Here is an 18,673-nt window from a genome sequence, read left to right on the forward strand (position 1 = left end):
TTTTCACAGCCACTCAGCCGTGATTTTTAGCTGCTGCAGCGATTTTCAGCCTGTTCCCTTTCATGGCGCACATACACCAATGACTAAAGTTTGGACAGAAAAAAAAAAACACAGGTGTAATTTTGATTCCTTCACACTGGCCAGCTGTTGTTGTGTTGGCTGTTGTCATGTTTTTATGTGACAGGCTAGGGGGGAGAGGTCAGTGTCCCTGACTAAACTGTCAGGTCCCGCATGTTTTAAAAAGTCTTGTGGGGCACCAGGTGAAAACCACTGCTCTGAAGCCAGTAAGAACAATAAATGACAGTAATAATAATCATAGTTTAAACAATAGTTAAAATATTAACAATAATAGTTAAAATAAAACAATGAGACTTATTGAACTTTTTACCGTGGGGTATGACAAAAATGCTTTACATGCATTATTCCCACTGAACCCATATTATGCCCATATTATGCTCCCATGAAGTGGGTGTATCTTGGCTCCATTTTTAGTTGAGGGAACTTGAAGTAACTTTCTCAATGTAACTTGCTAGTAAAAAAGATGAATGAAACAAAGTTTAACAAGAGAATAGGGGAAGGTCAGCTATAGAAAATTAAGCAGCAGTCCCTGCGATAGAGACATCTCTGTTTTATGCCTTCCCAAGGGTTGGGCTGGGAACCAGAGACACAGGTATGACATACGTAAACCTAAGTTGCTCCTCCTCCACTCCGCACAGAAGGCCTTGGGAAGAGGTGTGTCTGTCAGCCCGGGACGCGCGGCACAGCCAGCCTCCCTCACACAGAAGAGGAGCTCCGGGGAGCGGAGTGCGGCTCACACCTTTCCGTCCCGATTAACACCTTGTAAAGATGAGTCAGCTCTTGGCTCCTGGGGTTTTCCCAGAAGATAGAATTCTTTCTTTTCCCTTAGCTTCATAGATTTTCCCACAAGCAATCAGACTTCCTATAATTTTTATTAAGAATTCCAGACACCCCAGCAATAATTTCCAGACACCACCGCCTCTGTTAAGGTAACAAGCCATTTTATAATTGGGTTCACTTCATTAGCCCAAAGCCCCCTGCACTTGGAAGGGAAGCGCCCCCTTCCCGGCCATTGGACCACAGGCCTCCTGGCCCCCAGGGGAGCCTGCTCCAGGATGAAGGCCCCTTTGGCAGCCCCGAGTGCTGGAAGGCCTGTGTCCGATCTGTTCTCTATTATTCCATGGGACTGCACATTGTAATGGACAGGGAGACTGGTTCTATTTCAGATGAAATAAAAATTAGGGATTTCATCAGCATATTGATTTGCGGCCAAAAAAAAATGTTGGACATTGTCATCTTATAAGCTTTTGGTTTTCTGAGAGATTCACCCACAGAATGTGTTTTGAGATTTGCTCAGAATTTCTCTTCTCACATCCACATTCGGTTATATCCATATGTCACCAACCAACCACCAAAACATTCTGATGTCATTTTCTCAGACTGTTCTCCTGGGAAGGATTTTAACCAGATAGTTTCTGAATGTCAGGAAGACTTTCTCAGTTACAGCCTTGAGAACGAGTGAGTATGCACCTGCCATTGCAAGTCATCTTCTCCTTTTTGGCTCATTTTAAATATGAACTTTAGTTTATACTTTAAAGAAGAACTAGCTAATATTTGGCTAAAAAGGTGAAAAACATCTTCAATATACACAAACCTTAACCGGAGCACCTGTCATGTGCCAGACATATGCTAGGGGTGGTAGAAGTCAGAGGTGAGTAAGACGGCTCCTTGTCCACAAAGAGCCCACTCTGATGGGGAGGCACTGTCTTATCTAGACAGGAAGGAAAGAAAACCAGCCAGGGTTAGGAGGCAGAAAAGTAGGTGTAGTTTCATGCACATGGTTGAAGGGAGTAATGGAGAAATTCGCTGGGCTTTACGGGAACAGGGTATGGAAAAGAGGAAACATCAGGGAAGGTCAGGAGATGTTTTAATAGGCAATAATCATGAGGCTGAGCTCATAGCATGGGTGAGAATTAGCTACGGACAGATGAGGAACAGCGGTGCTTTGGGCAGCTAGCACTGTGTGAGTCAAGGTTTAGGAGGGAGAGAAAACTACAGGGGGTTGTGGTCACTAACATGTGCCCTGAGGGGCAATGGGTGGAAGAAAGCAGGGCCGCGTACATAGGGAGAGACCGGACCCTGGGGAGACCTGATGGACAGGCCCACGAATCTCATCTTACACACGAAAGAGGTTGTCAGTGGGTTTTCCACAGGGGAGCAGCACGGCCAGAGTTACATTTGACTTTGATCAGTCTTGAGGGTGACTTGGTTGGGGCCAGCCTCTGAGGCAGGAAGAGCAGTTAGGACCCTTGTGGAAATCTATTACATTGACTCTACATGGATTGTAGGGTTTGGGAAGCAGCTCCCCAACATTCAGTGGGGGAGCTGAATGTGAGTAATTTCTGGGATAAAAGTGAGTGACTACTTGGATCAAGAAGTGGGGGATGAAAGAGAGAAACAAGCTTAAGGCTGACGCTCTGCTTTCTAATGTGGGCCCTGGGGTGGGTGGCGTGGCACTGGTAGGGAAAGGAGGGCAGGGAGAGCAGCAGAGGGGAGAGGGCTGCTGTGACGGACTGGATGTGACTCCCATGAGGCGCCCGAGGGATGTCCCAGTGGAAGTGACCGACACGCAGTTGGGTGCTGGGGTCTGCCACCAAAGGGAGAGGCCAAGGCTGCAGCCTGGGTCTGGGTATCATAGCATCCAAGGGGTCGCTGACACTTGGGGATAGAGCTAAAGCAGACAAGGGACCCTGGGGACAGAAACTTAGGGAAAATGAGTGGAGGATGAGAGTCCTGCAGAAAGGAGGAAGCCCAGGAGTATGGGGCCTTGGTGCTGAGGGAGTAAGTGTAGAGGAAGAGAGGGAAGTGGGCTGATATAACCAGGAAGATTCAAGAGAGGCGCTTTCTATAGGGGTTGGTAAGCAGGTGGCCACTGGCAACTGTGGAGAAAGGCGTTCTAGTGGCATCATGGTGGGTGGGGTCAGCTTACAGTCAGCAGGGGCATGAATGGGCGGGCACCAAGGAAGCAGGGATGGTAGTGAAACAGTGAGTGTAGGACGTTGGGTGGGAAGGTCAGCTCAGCCCCTGCACTCCAGGGGAGAAAGCACAGGTGAGGTTAGTTTTGTGGGATCTGCACTCAGTTCCAGTCGTTTTATTGTTCCCTGCTTCCTCCTTTTACTCTTTCAGGTTTCCCTACTTCTCTTCCCTCCATCCTAACCACCCATCCTCGTATTTTTAACCACATGGCATGGCCTTGGCTTTGGCCTTCATGGAACTTGTAGGGAGACAGGTATTAAATCCTCAAAGCCCTTGACTGATGCCTCCTTGGTAACTTAAAATCAAACTCACGAATAACTGATTATCATCATTTTAATAAGTGCTATGCGGAAGTACAGAGCGTGAAGGGAGCACAAGCGAGGGGTTCTACCTTCTTCTGAGTGTTGCTTCCTATATGCACACCAAGAACTGAAGTAACGTACATTAGAAGGCACTGAATATACTAGCCGACTATAAAATATCATTTATTTGGTCTAATTCTGAGTTCAGCTTCGCGATGAAATACCACTTTTGCCTTTAATGGAAAAAGCTAAACGCGCCAAGTCCTTTCTGACCCCTCCAGGCCATATTAAACTGGGACATAATAATGGTAATTAATGCAGTGTTGACTGTGTCTGACATTTTTCCAAAAGACAAGATGAAAGAGATGATATACATCTCAAAGGATAGGAAATCTCTGGTTTATCTTTCGCAGCATAATGAAATATACTTTTATCATTATAGTCAAGTAGAATCTAATTAAAACTTGCTGTGCAAGGTAACTCCAGGAGAAAATGTCTGTTGCCCTTGACTACCATGTGGGTATTTGCTGTATGTAATGCAAAGGAAACTTAATTGCCAGTGTTAAATTCGCTGATGTTAATGTCGCATCACTTTGAGGTTAGGCTAAGAAGCAGTCAGGGTCATTCTCGGTTTGTAAACTCTGTTGTCTGGATCACTTAAGGGTATCATACTCAGGAATGGGATCGGCAGCAAGAGCTCAGAACTATGAAATAACTCCTCAGCAGAAATAGAGGATTCTTTTCCTTCTCCCCTTTCACTACTCTGGCAAAAGTGGGTTACATTTTCTTTCTTCAGAGCGAGAGATCAGTATGGGTTTTATGCCAGAGGCCATTTTAATACATGAATGATTTGTAGGTAAATTTATTGTAGCCAATGGGTGCAGTCAACTGTATAATAGAAATATTGTCAAAAAGCCAGGATTATTATTTAAATAAGTGCAGTGTTAAATTTGATTACATACTTTTTAAAGCTAATAAAACATTTCATTGCTCTCAAACTATTTCCCATAGTCCCATTTAGTCAGAAAACATAAATTAAGTGAGGCTCTGCATAGAAAATTACCCAGGCTTTGTGTCGATGGAAGTATGCGTGGAAAAGCTTGGCAGCCTCACAATTTAAAGACAAAAGGATATAAAAGGGGTTGGCAGGCTCCTATCTAGGCTTGCGGGGGTGGGGGGACACTTTTATCCTTGGAGAATTATAAAAAATGACTGCCAAGGAGAGTGCGTGCTTGAGATGGCCCCTGTGGGTGTAGACTGGTAGGAAGCCTCGGTGGGAATCAGGATGAGGTCGCTTCTTTCCTTCTCACAGATGGAGGGAAGACACTCAGGTTGATAAAATTCTGTTCACTTGGACACAGCGTTTTCCCAGAAACATTAGCCGCTTTCTTTTTTCTTTTTAAGTAATTGTTTTTGTTTTAAATAAATCAAAGTAAAGCCTTTGATGTCAACGCAGGGATGTGACATTTTAAATTGTGCTATTTGCTGAGCTTATCCCGTGGCAGGTCTTCATTTCCACCAAATGTCAAGGATCAGCGCCTTGCATTCATTTTAATGAAATATTGTGCTGATAAGGGTTATGAATGCCAAGTTTAAGCTGTAAATTACTAAATGTCGGGCTGCTTTATGCTTTATGAATTCACCGGGGAGCGAGCTAATGAAGGTTTCTTTCTCGCGTCCTTTTACAGTTAGGGATTCACGGTTATGCCTTTGCAATCACAAACAATGGATACATCCTGACGCATCCAGAACTCAGACCACTGGTAAGAGAAATACTTATTACTGTGTTTCTGCTTTGATGGTTTTAAAAGATTTTCTTCAGTTCTACAATGATGACACTTTGCAGCAGTTTTCATATTAAAAGCTGCATTCATAATATTGCTTCCTAAAGTTTACTAGTCTATAAATAAATCATGTTGGTTGAATGCACTTACTCTCATGCTTTCATATACAAATCCATATATATATCTGTATGCATTTATTTCACAGCTGCCAATATACGGAATTTTTTCTAACTCTAGACAGAGTGAAACACATCATAATGGACACCTTTATAAAACAAAAGTTCTCACTCTCCAACCTGAGACTTACTTGTTGCAAGTTACATTTGATACAACAAATTAGACCTAGGATCCCTGGAAATTCATCATGATAGGATTTGCCCCCAAGATTACCTTGCCTCTGCCCAGGGCCTCCTGCATGAAAGGGATTCAACAATACCTTTTTTGTTTAATTAAAACAGTCGAAATATTCTCCGTTTCCTGCAGAAATCATACCCAGGAGCCCCGTTCGATGCCCTGACATGTAAACCACGTTCTTTCAGCAACAGTTTCACTTTCTCAGGAGTGAGTGGGATCGGGCCGAATCCGGGACAGCTCCTGGTCTCGCTGTCCACCCCGGTCCCTGGGGAGAGGCTGACTCTGAAGGGCAGTCGGGCTGTGGAGCAGGAGACCCCAGTCCACCACCAGCGTCTCCTGGGGACATTGGCGGAGGGCTGGTGGTGCGTGTGCCGTGTTTTTGCTGCCTCTGGACTAGTGGCAATGTGTTGGGGAAAGGGCACCCCTTCCGGTCTGTGTGTGTTTAGCTCATTTTAAAGAAGATGTAAAGTTATAAAGGGTAATACAGTAAATTTTGCTTTTGAAAGGTAAGACATTGTAGGTTGTTTCCTGTAGCACTCCACGTGCACACACACATCCACGTCTTCTTCTCTTTCATCAAAATTCGAAAAGAAAGGCACTGCCTGCTATGCAAATGTTTATTGGCGAGGCAGTGTGGGGACCCGTTTGCTTCTCGCTTGACTCATTGTTTAGAAAAAGGTCGTGTTCGAGCTCCATCATCATCCAGCTTTGCTCTAATCGCCCTGGTATTAATGGAGTCACGGCCACATCATGTGGATCCCATATGCACGCTTTAAGATGGGAATTATGGTAATATTTGATTTCCACAATCTTTTTATCTGGAAAAGATTGAGTTAACTGGTTAGCTAGTTCCAAATGTAACTCAGAATCACTGAAAGATCTTATTTAAAAACATACTAACTTTTTAAGGATATTTAAGTCTAAAAACATAGTTAGGTCTAGAGGCGGAGCACGTTGCCCATGTCCACACAGCCCAGCTCCCTGTTAGGAGCAGTACGAGTTCCGTGTTTGGTGTGGCTCAGGCTGGGCTCCTAGTGCTTATTTACTCCAAGTTGGAGTGGAACAGAGTAAATGAAACAATCAAACCTGGATCTTCTGCCAGTGAGTGAATTAACTTCCCATTTATCAGTTTTTAAAGAAGGGATGAAATGGAACCAGATGTCAGAAGTCACCAAGGTACTTCCCCCCTGCCCCTCTCTGCTGCAATGGAAATGAGAAGCTCCCGACTGCACAGTCCACTCGCAAGGTCCTTCTGGTCATGCAGCGAAAGGTCTCTGTGCAAGTTGTCCACCAGATGCACTTTTCAGAGCCGAGGCCACTGAGAGGCCAGCCGAAAGGCTCTCAGGAAAGCAGGCTAGGCAGTCAACACCAATCGTATCCTAACAGGGCAAAAACGAATCATTTCTGTTCTTCTCACTGCTGAAACAGTGTCCTGAAATGTTTTACCAAAAGTGGTAACCAGGGTCAAGTTCCCGTAAATAGGATAGCCCAAGCCAATTCCTCATATCTCACCTGTGAAAATCCAAACCAGATGAACCATATTTCAATTGATTGGTGATAAGAACCTAAGGAATAGCCAGGCCATTCATCTGTCTCTTACCCTGAGGCCATGGGTCTTTAGAAGAGGTTTGGAGCAATGCCAGTCATTGAGGACTACATGAACTCGTCCATCTGCATGTGATCAATACGTGGATGTTGACGCTGTTTTGAGTTTTCCTCCTGGGAAAAAGATAGTAAAAAGGAAGGACCTCAACTCCAGCAGTACAGAGGCTGCCCTGCACTCCTAGTCCCATCACATCCCAGCTGTGGGACTTCGGTCAAGTCACACAGCCTCTCTAAGCATCAGCTTCTCTATGATCTTGCCATAACCAGAGTACATATATCTCAGATTGGTAGTGAGAGTAAATGAGATAATGCCAGCCAAGAGCTTTGTGTGACACAGGGGGCCCCGGGACATCACGGGGACAGTGGTGGTTAACCTGACACCCTGTTTGTGTTATATTGGCTCTATGGATCTGAGCTCAGCTGCTATCAAGTTTGGGAGGGCCTGGGGTGGTGGATGCTTAGCAGGGACCTAAAGAATGCTTTCTGAGTACTCAGTTGTTCAGATTACTATGGTAAACATCGGTGAGGGGTTGTATGCGCCTGAACAGATGCAGGGCCCTTGGACTACTGCAGTCTTCATTCAGTTGTAATTTCAGTCTGCCGTCGACTTAGTCTGGGAAACCTCAGGGAAGCCTGCCTGTGCCTGTCTGTCTGTCTCTCCTCTCTCCTTTTGTCTTGCTGTCACTTTGTGTTTCCCTCTCACACAGGTACACACACAGGCTCAGTTTTCCTGGCCAACTCTGGTCTAGAAGACAGACAGCCAGAGTACTATAAGGTTCTGTTGAGCCATTTCATGAGAGGAAGCCAAAGTTGTTGTTATTTGTTTCTAAAGTAGCAACAAGAATAATACTCGAAGCTGTAGTACATGGAGGTGTTAGTTAAGACCTGGTCTACATGGATGGAATACTCCCAGCTTTGGCGTGTACAGATTTGTTCATCTCCGTTTTTGTTGTTGTTGTTGTTGCTGTTGTTCACCTGAACAACAAAAGCTGAAAGCTTTCCCTCACCACCAGTCCACTCGGCACAGAGTTGGAACCCTGGAAATGAATGAACGAAGGCATCCTCTAAAACTGCAGTTTTCATGTTAACTTACTTTGGGCCCTTCACGTACTGTAGTCTGTGAGCTTCCCTGGAAACCCAGGGTCCGCCCCAGACAGAGTCCACCCCGGTTACAACCCTCACTCATGGCTAGGGGACAGCCAGCTGCCAGCAGCGCCCTTGGCGAGCAGAGGCTTGGGCAAGGAACCCTCATCCAAACTTGACTCGCTTTCTCCAGAGGCCAGCCATATAATCAAATCCTTATTATAAATGCACATTCCCCTCGGCTCTGGCCAAGGCTACCAGATTAGCACGTTGGGTGTGAGTGTGGGGCTGCGGCCAATGTGAGAGGATGGCGTGGACTCACTGAAAACAACTCGCGTTCCCTCTCCATCTGCCACGGAGGTTGTTTCTGCCCCTGCAGCCAGAGGAAAGAAGTGGGTTTCTCTGAAGCACAATACCAATATTTTTCTAATTTGTCCAATAAAACCTTTCCCCTGAACTTAATGTTTGGCCTGATTTTATCCAGTGTTTTCTTTAATCTTGTATGATTTGGGTGTGAATCATGAAGTCCCTCCAAAAACAGCTCAGATGGAGGGGCCGTCCTGAGCCGACTTGCTTTGGTTCAATTGGCAAAACTGCTAGAGTAATGCTTTTTGTCGATAATTGGGCTAACCTTGGTCTCTCCGCAGTGGTTTCTCAGCCACTGTCCCCTTGCCACCAGCTTGTCACCTCTGGTAGGCTCACTGACATTGATTCAGCAGACGTTTACTGGTGCCTGGTGCGCTGGGTCCTGCGTTGGACCAGGGGCTGAGGTAGCCATCATCAAGGGGGCTGGGGGCTGTCTCGTGGGTGGGGGTCCATATCTACTCCCTGGGTGGGGAACAGGCAGCAGCACAGCAGGAGGGATTCAAGTTAGACTTTAAGGAATGCTTTTTGAGTAGTTATTAAACATCTGGAAATTTGTTCTTGGTCTCTACTGCTCTTTAACATTCATGTTAAAAATATGTCAAAATATGGTTACTTATAGTTAGTGTCTAGGCTGATTTGTTTTGCACTTTTTTCTCCCATGTCTTTGAGAGCTTTATGGATTTTTCTTAAAATGTGGAGCCCTGAATATGTCTCTTTTTCACTTGCCCGTCAGGGCATAGAGGGAGATGAGACTGGGAAAGTGTCCCTTTAGTAGGATCTGATTCTTCTTTTTTTTTTTTTTGAGATTTTGGTGATCGATCTCCCCCTCTACCTTCCCCCTTTAGAAGAGTTGATTTCCTTCTTCAAGGAGGACTGGAATGTGGGCCTGGCCAAACCACGAAGCGAAAACAAAGAAGGCCCCCTTCCAGCAGCCACAGGGCCCGCAGGGCTGCTCCAAGGAGCCTGAGGCAGGCGACGTCTGAGACTGGTTTCCAGGAAGCCCACGGTGACATCTGCCAAAAGATGTTTGTTCTGTGTCTGCAAGCCCTGCAGATGGGGAAGGGTGCTGGCAGGTTTCTATTCTAGATGAAAATTTGCCAATCTCATGGGCCCGTGGGTGTAGTGGTGGATGACAGGGGAGGTGGGGACATGGAGAGAAATCTTCCTTCATTCTTCCCATGCTTGCTGAATGTCCACTATGTGCTAGGCCTGAGCCAGCTGCCAAGAAGGGTTACAGACATCCCCCATGGCCATCCCCCACGGCCAGGGTGATCATCTCCCCAGTGTGGCCAGGCTTCTCTGTCTACTTCAGCAATGTGGGCTCAGTTCTGAAGCACATCGACTCCCTAAGCCAAACTGTGTGATGCAAGCCAGCAGGTGGGAAGTGTTAGCCACACCAGGTGAGCCTCAGCTGCCAGGTTATCTAAATCAGGACAGGCAGACACAAAAACCGCTTCTGTAAAACCACTTCCCTTGTTCTGTAAAACCCAGGTTAACTCTTTAATGAGCTCCCATTCCATAGATAACTGTGCCATCTCCCTCACCTGCTCCAGAGCCTCCCTGTTCCTTTGGAACTCAGCACTGTGGCCGATCCAGCCACTGGCTCTCCACAGCCTGGGCTCTGTCTGATGTCACCAGCCTTCCCCTTGTGTCACTTCTTGACTGTCCCTGCCCCACGCTCAGCACTGGTTGTGCTTCTTGTCCTTATGAACACCTGGGAAGTTCATTTTCCCCTGTCCCTTTGCTCTTGCACGCGGGAGACAGATGGACCCTCGCAGAAGGTCATTGTTGACTACGCTATTGACACATGGCCATGTGAATAAATATACATATTCTGACACCATGGTCTTCTCATATGGAATTACGTGGATGTGACTATGGGTACATGCAGATATATGTTCAATGCTAAGCAGACAGCACATATCAAACACCAGTTGGCATAGGAGCTTAAAAGGTAGGGCCACTATTAAAATCCTTGTCGAAATCCACTGACTTGGCTCAAGCAATGGGCCGTGTGAGGAGTTTCTGTCTAATTTCAAAAAAATTGATGTGAAATTAAATTTGAGTTTTATATTATTGTGCAGACCCTCAATCATGTAAGGGATTTTTTTTTCCATCCCACACCTAATAGTGTTCTTTCTTTGTATAATTCTTGGACCCAACAGCACTTCTTTTCTTAATTTCTTCTTCCCATCGCAACTACTCAATGCAAATGCTAAGGGTTCTTTGGAATACAGCAGGGGCTGAACAACTGGTTCGAACTGTTCAAAAAGCCTCCAGCAGTGGCTTTTCCTAGACCCCTCTTTGAAGTCATCCACCCTGGCGTCTAACTGGATCTAGCTCCCAAAGGCTCCCCAAGCCCAACCATCTTTCTCTGTCACTGCCCCCTGTACAGGGCCATCATACTGTTCCTCCTAGATACTTCAGTCTCCTTTTAGCTACTCTCTGGGCATCTCTCTTTACCCCCCACCTCCACCCTACCTCAACACTATTCACTCAGCAGTCGGAAGGGCTTTCGTAGACCTCGGTCAGATGCTGTGCTTGCCTGGCATTTAAAGTAAAACCCAAACTCCTGGCTTGAGCCTTGAGCCCCCCTAGATCTGGCTCCATAGCCCAGTGGGCCTGGGCCACTGGCCGCCCACAGTGCTCTCCAGCCACGCTCTGGCCTTCAGTCCTCAGACGCCTTCCTGCTTCCAATCCTTGTGCCTGCTCTTCCCTCTGCCTAGAATCTTGTCCCCAATACATCTGTGCTGGCTTGTTCTCATCCTCCACCTCTTGTCTCAGAGGTCACCACTATACAGAGGTGTCCCTGCCCCCTGGTCAAAGGAATCACACTTCTCCTCTGTCACCCCTCATCACATCCCCTGTTCTAGTTTCCTTGGTTTACACATCACTCTAGGTAAATGTCTGTGTGTTCAACCTGCCCTTTACCGTCCCTTGTGGACTCCTGCAAGTTCAATGCTGCATAGAGGAGGGTAGTCAGTAAATATTTGTTGAATGATGTTGATGATATTTGAAGGATGCTGATGACTAAATGTGTGGGTACCAATTTCCTGCAGTAAATGAGAAGTGCCGGTGCCACATGTTCACTCGTGAATCCTTGCTACATCCGGTGTAGAAGTTGAGGCACCTGTGATCCGTCAGAACCTCCTTTCTTTCCACCTTTCCCTCTGCCCTGATAGTCAGCAAGCCTTCATCAGGTGTTCCTGGAGTCAAGCGCTGGGCTACCTAATGGCAACATAGAAGCAGATAGAAGGATGTCTCTACCCACAAGAAGCTTGGTGCCCAAACAGAAGTTTCCCAACAGCCAGAGGGACCAAGAAGATCTATAGGCTGCCAGGGGAAGTGTTTACTTTGCTCAAGGAAAAGTGTCCTTTGATATGGGAGGGCTTCTCAGGGGAGGTGGCATGCACACAAACCTTTTTGTGATTCTCAGATGCTGGAATCCCTTTGTAAGCCTCCTGGCCCTTTGCTCAGGCTGCTGAACTGAAGGAGTCTGTCCAGTAGGTGGCGCCCGGGCACCGCCGTGCTCCTAGTGCTGAGGCTGCCTTCCCTGCCAGCGACATTCTCTGCACAGAGGCCAGGCACGCCAGCCCAGGCCTGGTCTGAATCCATCCCGTTTAGTTTAAAAGAAAGAATTAATGGATGCTTAGTAAGTGTATCTGCTCCGAGGAGTGAGTTCGCTGAGAAAAAATAAACAAGACTGTGTGACCCCCACGTAGCAGCCTGTTCTTTTTGAAACACATCATTTGGCAAAAGCGAAAACAGAGCCTTGCGTGCTTTCCTCTTGAAATTGTTGAGGACACTGTTTGAACTGCCCAGGTCTGGACACTTGAGGGGAAGCATGCAAGCCCTGAGCTGGGACCACTTACACCCCCTGAGTTTGGGGATTAAACAGGTTAGTGGGGTGCCTGGATTTTTGTGCAGTGGAGTTACACCCTGTTCTGTGAACCTCAATGGCTTCTCTGTCCCCAAGTTCTGTGGCCAGGTGTGTACATGGACACTCAAGGCACGGGTGGGGTTTAGCAAATAGGGAGCTAGCAGTAACAATGCAATTAGTAGCAATGGCTTCAGGGGCCAGGCTCTTGCCTAGCACCCCAGTGTGCTTTGCCTGCTACATCCTCCAAACATCCTGTGTGTTGGTACTTACCTCAGACGTTACCTGATGCCTGGCCCAAGCACTGTGCCAGTTATTGACCCCAGAGTGAAGTGGGGTCAGTCATCAGGAAGAAAAATAGATAACTATAGGCACTGCTGTTTTTCATGAGATTTAACCTGTGTGCTTGAAAGAACTTCCTTAATTCTGAAGCTACCTTATGAGTAGGAGGTTCTTTTACAAAACAAAAGCCGGGCTAGAAAGCATCCCTTGGCTGCTGCAGACAGGCCTGCCCTTCCCTCTGCTCTCTGTGCAGCAGACCGACCTGTGCGGAGCACAGCAGTGTCTCCTTTGATCTGGGCTGTGGGCAGGGCTTTCCCCTGGGGGGATGCCCACAGGAAGTGGGGAGAGGAGAGGGCAGTCGGTGCCCATCCAACCCCGTGTCCTCTGGGCTCTGCTGCACTCAGTCTAGAGCCACCTATCCTCCCTTGCTCTCTCTGTGGGCTCCTGGGACTGCTCCTGCCTTTGACCCTTTATGCAGATGGAGGGAGAGGTCCCCACTGCTTCTGGCTTTAGGGTTCTGCCCCATTTTTTTGTAGTTTTCCACACCCTACTCACAGTGTTACAATAGCCCCTTTATTGAAGTTTCCTTAATTAGCCAGCTTGGCTGCGCCATGTGCTTCCTGCTGGGGCCCTGACTGATACAAAGGTGGTAGTAGTGGGTGGGAGCCTTGCTTTCCTTAAGTCTTTACCCTTACCAGAGAGAAGGAGAGAGAGAATAAAGGCAAGAAGGCAGAATGGGAGGAATGAAGAATGAAATGGAAAGGATGTCACATGGAGGGATTTCCGTGGGGAGAAGGAAGGGAGGAATAGGGTGGAAAGGGTACAGAGAAGAAGAAGCATCATTAGTAGACATAAAATAGATGGGGAGAGATAAAAATGGTATAGGAAACAGAAAACTCAAAGAATATATATGTACAACCCATGGACATGAACTGGGGTGGGGGGATGCTGGAGGGTTGAGTGGGCAGGGCAGGTGGGGGCCAAAGGGGGAAAAATTGGGAAAACTGTAATAGCATAGTCAATACAAAACACTTTAAAAAAAGAAAGGGAAGGCAGAGAGGAAATGATGGAGGAATAAAAACAGGAAGGAAGGAGGGAAGGGAGAGAGAGAGGAAGGGAAAAGACTGTCTGTCAATTCCTTTATTTATTTACACTTATGAATGTATTTATGTATTCACTTGTGAATGCCCCTTTTGGCCCTGTTGATTAAAAACTGGTCTCTGTGGCTTACAACCGAAGCAGCCTGGCTGATATGCCCATGGGATCTGCAGGTCTGGGAACTGCTGCTGGGTGCTGCTCTGACCTATGCTCTAAACAGGTTTACGGTCTGCACCTCTTCCCTCTCCCTCTGTACAAAACTCTCCTCTCAACCCCACCCCACCCCTATACCCCCAGTGGTCTCTCCTCCTCCCTCCACGCTTCTTGCTCAGGCCTCGGAGTTTGGGCTTTACTCTACATTATAGAGGTATCTTGACTCATGTGCCCCCTCACGGCACAACAAGCACTGCGAAGACACTGGACAGATTATTCTGTTCACCCAGCGCCTGCAGGGCCCGGTGTGGTACCTCACAGAGGACGTGGAATAATACACAAACAGGGAGAGGTGACTCATGCATAGAGAACTGATCCCGCAATGACAGCGTATCATTAAGCACTGAGGTGGAAATTACTGCAAGAAATAGAATTTATAAAAGGACGTGGTGTCTAGCTGTGGAAGCCGTGGCTGGGGAAGGCTGTGGGGAGCCGGTGTACAGCCTGTGAGCTGAGGTCACAGTTGGTGATGCAGTTCAGCACAACGGAAGTGGCGAAGGGCCATTCAGACACCTGAATGCCCAAGTGTCATCTCCTCAATCATGTGCTTCTGCAGCTCTCCCTCCCTTCTGCCTCCTGCCTCCTGCCTCACCTCCTTGCCTCTTCCCTTTCTCCCCCCCCCACCGCCGCCCCACCCCCACCCCGCACTGGCCCTTTCCTCTGCTGTGTATTTATGGGACACCTCCCATGTGCCAGGCATTCTATTAGATGCTGGGGATCTAGTGGTGAAACAAGACAGAGCTTCCCCTTCATTTGGTGTTCGCAATCTCATGGAGAAGATACTATTTTTTTAAGTTGATAAGTAAACAAACAAAAAGTTGTACACATTTTGAATAAAATCTCCAAAGAAACAAGGNCCACCGCACTGGCCCTTTCCTCTGCTGTGTATTTATGGGACACCTCCCATGTGCCAGGCATTCTATTAGATGCTGGGGATCTAGTGGTGAAACAAGACAGAGCTTCCCCTTCATTTGGTGTTCGCAATCTCATGGAGAAGATACTATTTTTTTAAGTTGATAAGTAAACAAACAAAAAGTTGTACACATTTTGAATAAAATCTCCAAAGAAACAAGGATCTGAGGAAACCAAGAAGTAGGGAGAGGCACCTCCCTGAGTTGGATGGTCAGGGAGAACCCGTCTTAGAGATGACATGTTCAGCTGAGCACAGAAGTCCTAAGAGAAGAAAAGGATTTTCTGTGCCAAGACTGTGGAGGCTGGTTCAGGCACAGGGAACTGCGTACACAAAGCCCCCGAGGCGAGGGGATGTTCAGTATGTCCTGTACGGAATCTGTTGGTAGATTTAAAACAGACTTCCAGAGGACCAGGGAGGGCGGCTGGAGGGTTTATTGACAAATTTCTCTTTGGAAACATGCTTTGGGCAGCAGTCACTGTTGATGCCTGCCCATCTGCCCTCGGCCCTCACCATTGCACATGTCCCAGACTGGCGTGCAGCTGCCAGCACCTAGGCAAAGATGGTCTCTGCCTTCCGGATTCCACTTTTCAGGCACATAGCAGCCTACATGTGCCAGGATGGGCATCCCTCCACTCAGGACCAGGGAGCACTTGCACCACACAGGTGGGATATCTCCGGGCACCTGCTGCACCCTGCAGCCAGAGTGCCCCATGGGATTCAGCCCCCAGAGCCCACAGTGCTACTGTGCTCAGTGATGCGCCTAGCATCGGCTGCCTGCCCTTCTCTGCCTCCGAGTCTCTTTGCCATGTTCCTACAGGCATGTCCTGGGAATCCATCTCAAGTAAAAAACTTGCTCTTGAATCCTGGTCTTAGGGTCTACTTCAGAGAGGACTCAAGCCAAGACACCCCAATGGATTGATGTTTCTCTGCCAAGTCTGATTTTACTCTAGACTGGAACCTCAACTACAGTTCTGTGTGCACCCACACAGACCTTGGCATCAACACGATGGTGTCAGGCACATCTTCTATTCTGCTTCAGGTCCTAGCATGCTTGAAGAATCCACATTTGCATTTAGAAGGACCAAGAACAATGGCTTTATGCCAATAATGATCCAGAAGGCACTTTAAGGGAATTTGGTTTAGAGATAGCATTATTGTTGCTTTATTGTTTGGCAAAAGAATTTAATGAGGACAAAGGTTTTCTTTCCACTGGACACACTGTGACCTTTGTTTCACTAGATTAATTTCATATCTAGAGTGCCCCATCTTGGATGATGAATTAGCAATAAAAAGCTCATCAAAATGTAATTACATGCAATGTGTTGAATAATGATCTCTTAAAAATGCATATAGATTTGTCTGCACCTCCTTCGCCTGGTGGGGGAAATGAGGCTCAGCGGCTAGCTGCCAGCCCACCTCAGGACTGCAGGCCCTCACCATGCTGTGGGACTGGGGTGGGAGAGCGGGCTTCTGTCACTGCCCAGTGTCATCTGATGGATCAATTGCTTTTCTCCATGTGATGCACATCTTTATAGAATTTAAAGGGCCATCTCAATGGGTAGGAATACGCAGGAAGTGGAAGTTCCAGGCAGAATGAAACCCTCACCCCTCCATCTGCAGGGGCCTGTTGGGGGAGAGAGTTATTAATTAAAATGTCAACTGCCCAGACAATAGCAGGCCCACCAGCCTGGAGAACTCCTGGGAAGGGAACCTTAAAGCTCTCTCAACTATGAATTCCAGGAAAGCATGTTCCTCCTTAGCACAGGAAAACAGAGTTGTCTGCATCTAAGAGGAGACTGGACTGAGCTGTGTGTACAGTGAGGTGAGGTCTCCAGACCTGACTAGTTTCTCTCCAGAAGGTTGGACTTGGATTTGGAGAAAACCTAGCCTAACTCTCCATCTGTGGAGGAGTCCTGTGAACCTAGAGATGGGACTGACAGCAGAATATTCAAATGATCCTAATAGGGTAAATGCTCATTTGAATAACTGAAGAATTCAGTCATCTGGATGCCAACGATGTTCCTCCGGGACTTTGCGTTTTAGAAAGACCGTGCATCTGAATCCCCCTGAGAGCATTAAATTGCTATCTAATTAGCAGTTCCAAATTATATATATTTAAAAGATAATTAAAGGTTTGAAGGCTGTTGGAATAACTGGTTATACATTCAAATGAATCACTAGAAATTTGTTAGTAACGTGTGGAGTTTTCTTTTATTTCTTGCTTCCTTCTTTGAAGTGCAGTAGACCCAACCTCGCGGGGTTAAGTCTGGTAGCGGTAAGATAAAGGCAGCTGTTTTTAATTATTGCAGCTCAAACCTCCAAATAATTATAAGCAGCTGTCATTTTTACATAATCCTAAATGATAAGACCCAAAGAATGCAAATAAAAAGGTTGAGATCATGGGCTTTTTGGCACGATAATTGAGTCCCTACCACAGTCCCTGAACTGACCATTGCCTGTCATTGAGGAGGTAGCTGGACCATTAGCTCTTTACCCACTGCCACAGTCACTACGTTTGGGAGCACACCTCCCAGGTGCCGTTCCCACATTTTCTCTCTGTGATGTGTACAAGTCAAAGGGAGACACTCACACATTTGGAATACTGACACAAGAGAGTAGCTTGGCTAAGCCAGGCAAATTTTGGCTAGAAGTTTGCAATCTCACCTCTTTCTCCTTGAGATGGTGTCCACCCCTGCCCTTGACCTGATGACTACCCCCGCACACACAATAGATTGTACGATAGAACATCACTCAGTGGCTGGCATTTCTTTGGCCTGTGGCTGGGGATTTTAGAAGATTGAATGCTTTCATGTACCAGCTGGCCAGGGCCAGAAATCCCAAATGACAGGCTGGCCTGCCAGCCTCAACCCAGGCTGCTCTGGGTTAAAGTCTGAAGTTCAGTGCTTTCTGTGTGTGTGCTCCCTGGAAGTGTGGATGTCTCCTGAGGAACAAGTCAAAGGAACATTGACCACATGACTTCTCCCGTTTGGACCCAATGCCTATGAAACCAAACCCCAACAAAGGCATGCAATTCACCCCATTCAGAGGTGAGGCTGCACTCTATGAGAGAAAGATCTAGAACATCATCTAGAAGGAACGTACATACACACACACCCCTGTGCGCATGCACACACACACACACACACACGCACGCACGCTTACCTCCAATTCAAGGACCCCTTTGCCAGATTTAAACTGGAGCAGCAGCCCTTCTTGGCGGAAATGTGCCAAAGCAGAAGGGGGCACCTAGCCAGCTGAGCTTCATTTCTTGGGGATGGGACGGTTAAGCAGAGAAAAGGGGAGAAATATCAGATACAGGGTTTACCTGGGACATTAGGAAGATAACAGGCATCGCAGAGTGTTGTAAACTTCTCCCCAGTAAAGAAGTATAGGGATTCCAGAAATGTATTCTGGGTATTAGAATAGAGTAAAATACTCAAACGGTCCCAAATGCTCACTTTCCCTGGAAAGTTTAAGTGTCTTGTTTTACTTCAGGAAGAGTAATTGGGAGGAGCAAGGGCATTTATCTGACTCCCAGTACTGCATAGGCTTTAGGAGCGATGGAAGTTGGCCACTCCTTCAATGAAAGCTCAAAGACAAACATCAGTATATACACACAGGGCTGGGCAAAAGTAGATTTACAGCTGTGAGTACATGAAACAGAGCTTATTCTTGTACTATTTATTAATTATGGTGTTATTTTCCATACAAAGAACTGTAAACCTACTTTTACTCCCCTCCC

At 47.0% G+C, this 18,673-nt stretch overlaps 1 protein-coding gene across 2 annotated transcripts in view; it reads left to right on the forward strand.

Moving 5' to 3' along the window:
- Positions 1-18,673, forward strand: part of CACNA2D3 (calcium voltage-gated channel auxiliary subunit alpha2delta 3) — an 861,794-nt gene that overhangs the window by 636,105 nt on the left and 207,016 nt on the right. For both annotated transcript variants that reach the window (XM_037040694.1, XM_037040695.1), the window contains one exon: positions 5,045-5,119. In XM_037040694.1, coding sequence (XP_036896589.1) covers positions 5,045-5,119 — 75 coding nt within the window. The remainder of the gene's footprint in view (positions 1-5,044; positions 5,120-18,673) is intronic.

This window comes from Sturnira hondurensis, unplaced genomic scaffold, assembly GCF_014824575.4.
Source record: "Sturnira hondurensis isolate 20B ecotype Veracruz unplaced genomic scaffold, ASM1482457v3 Scaffold0002840, whole genome shotgun sequence".
Lineage (NCBI taxonomy): Eukaryota > Metazoa > Chordata > Mammalia > Chiroptera > Phyllostomidae > Sturnira > Sturnira hondurensis.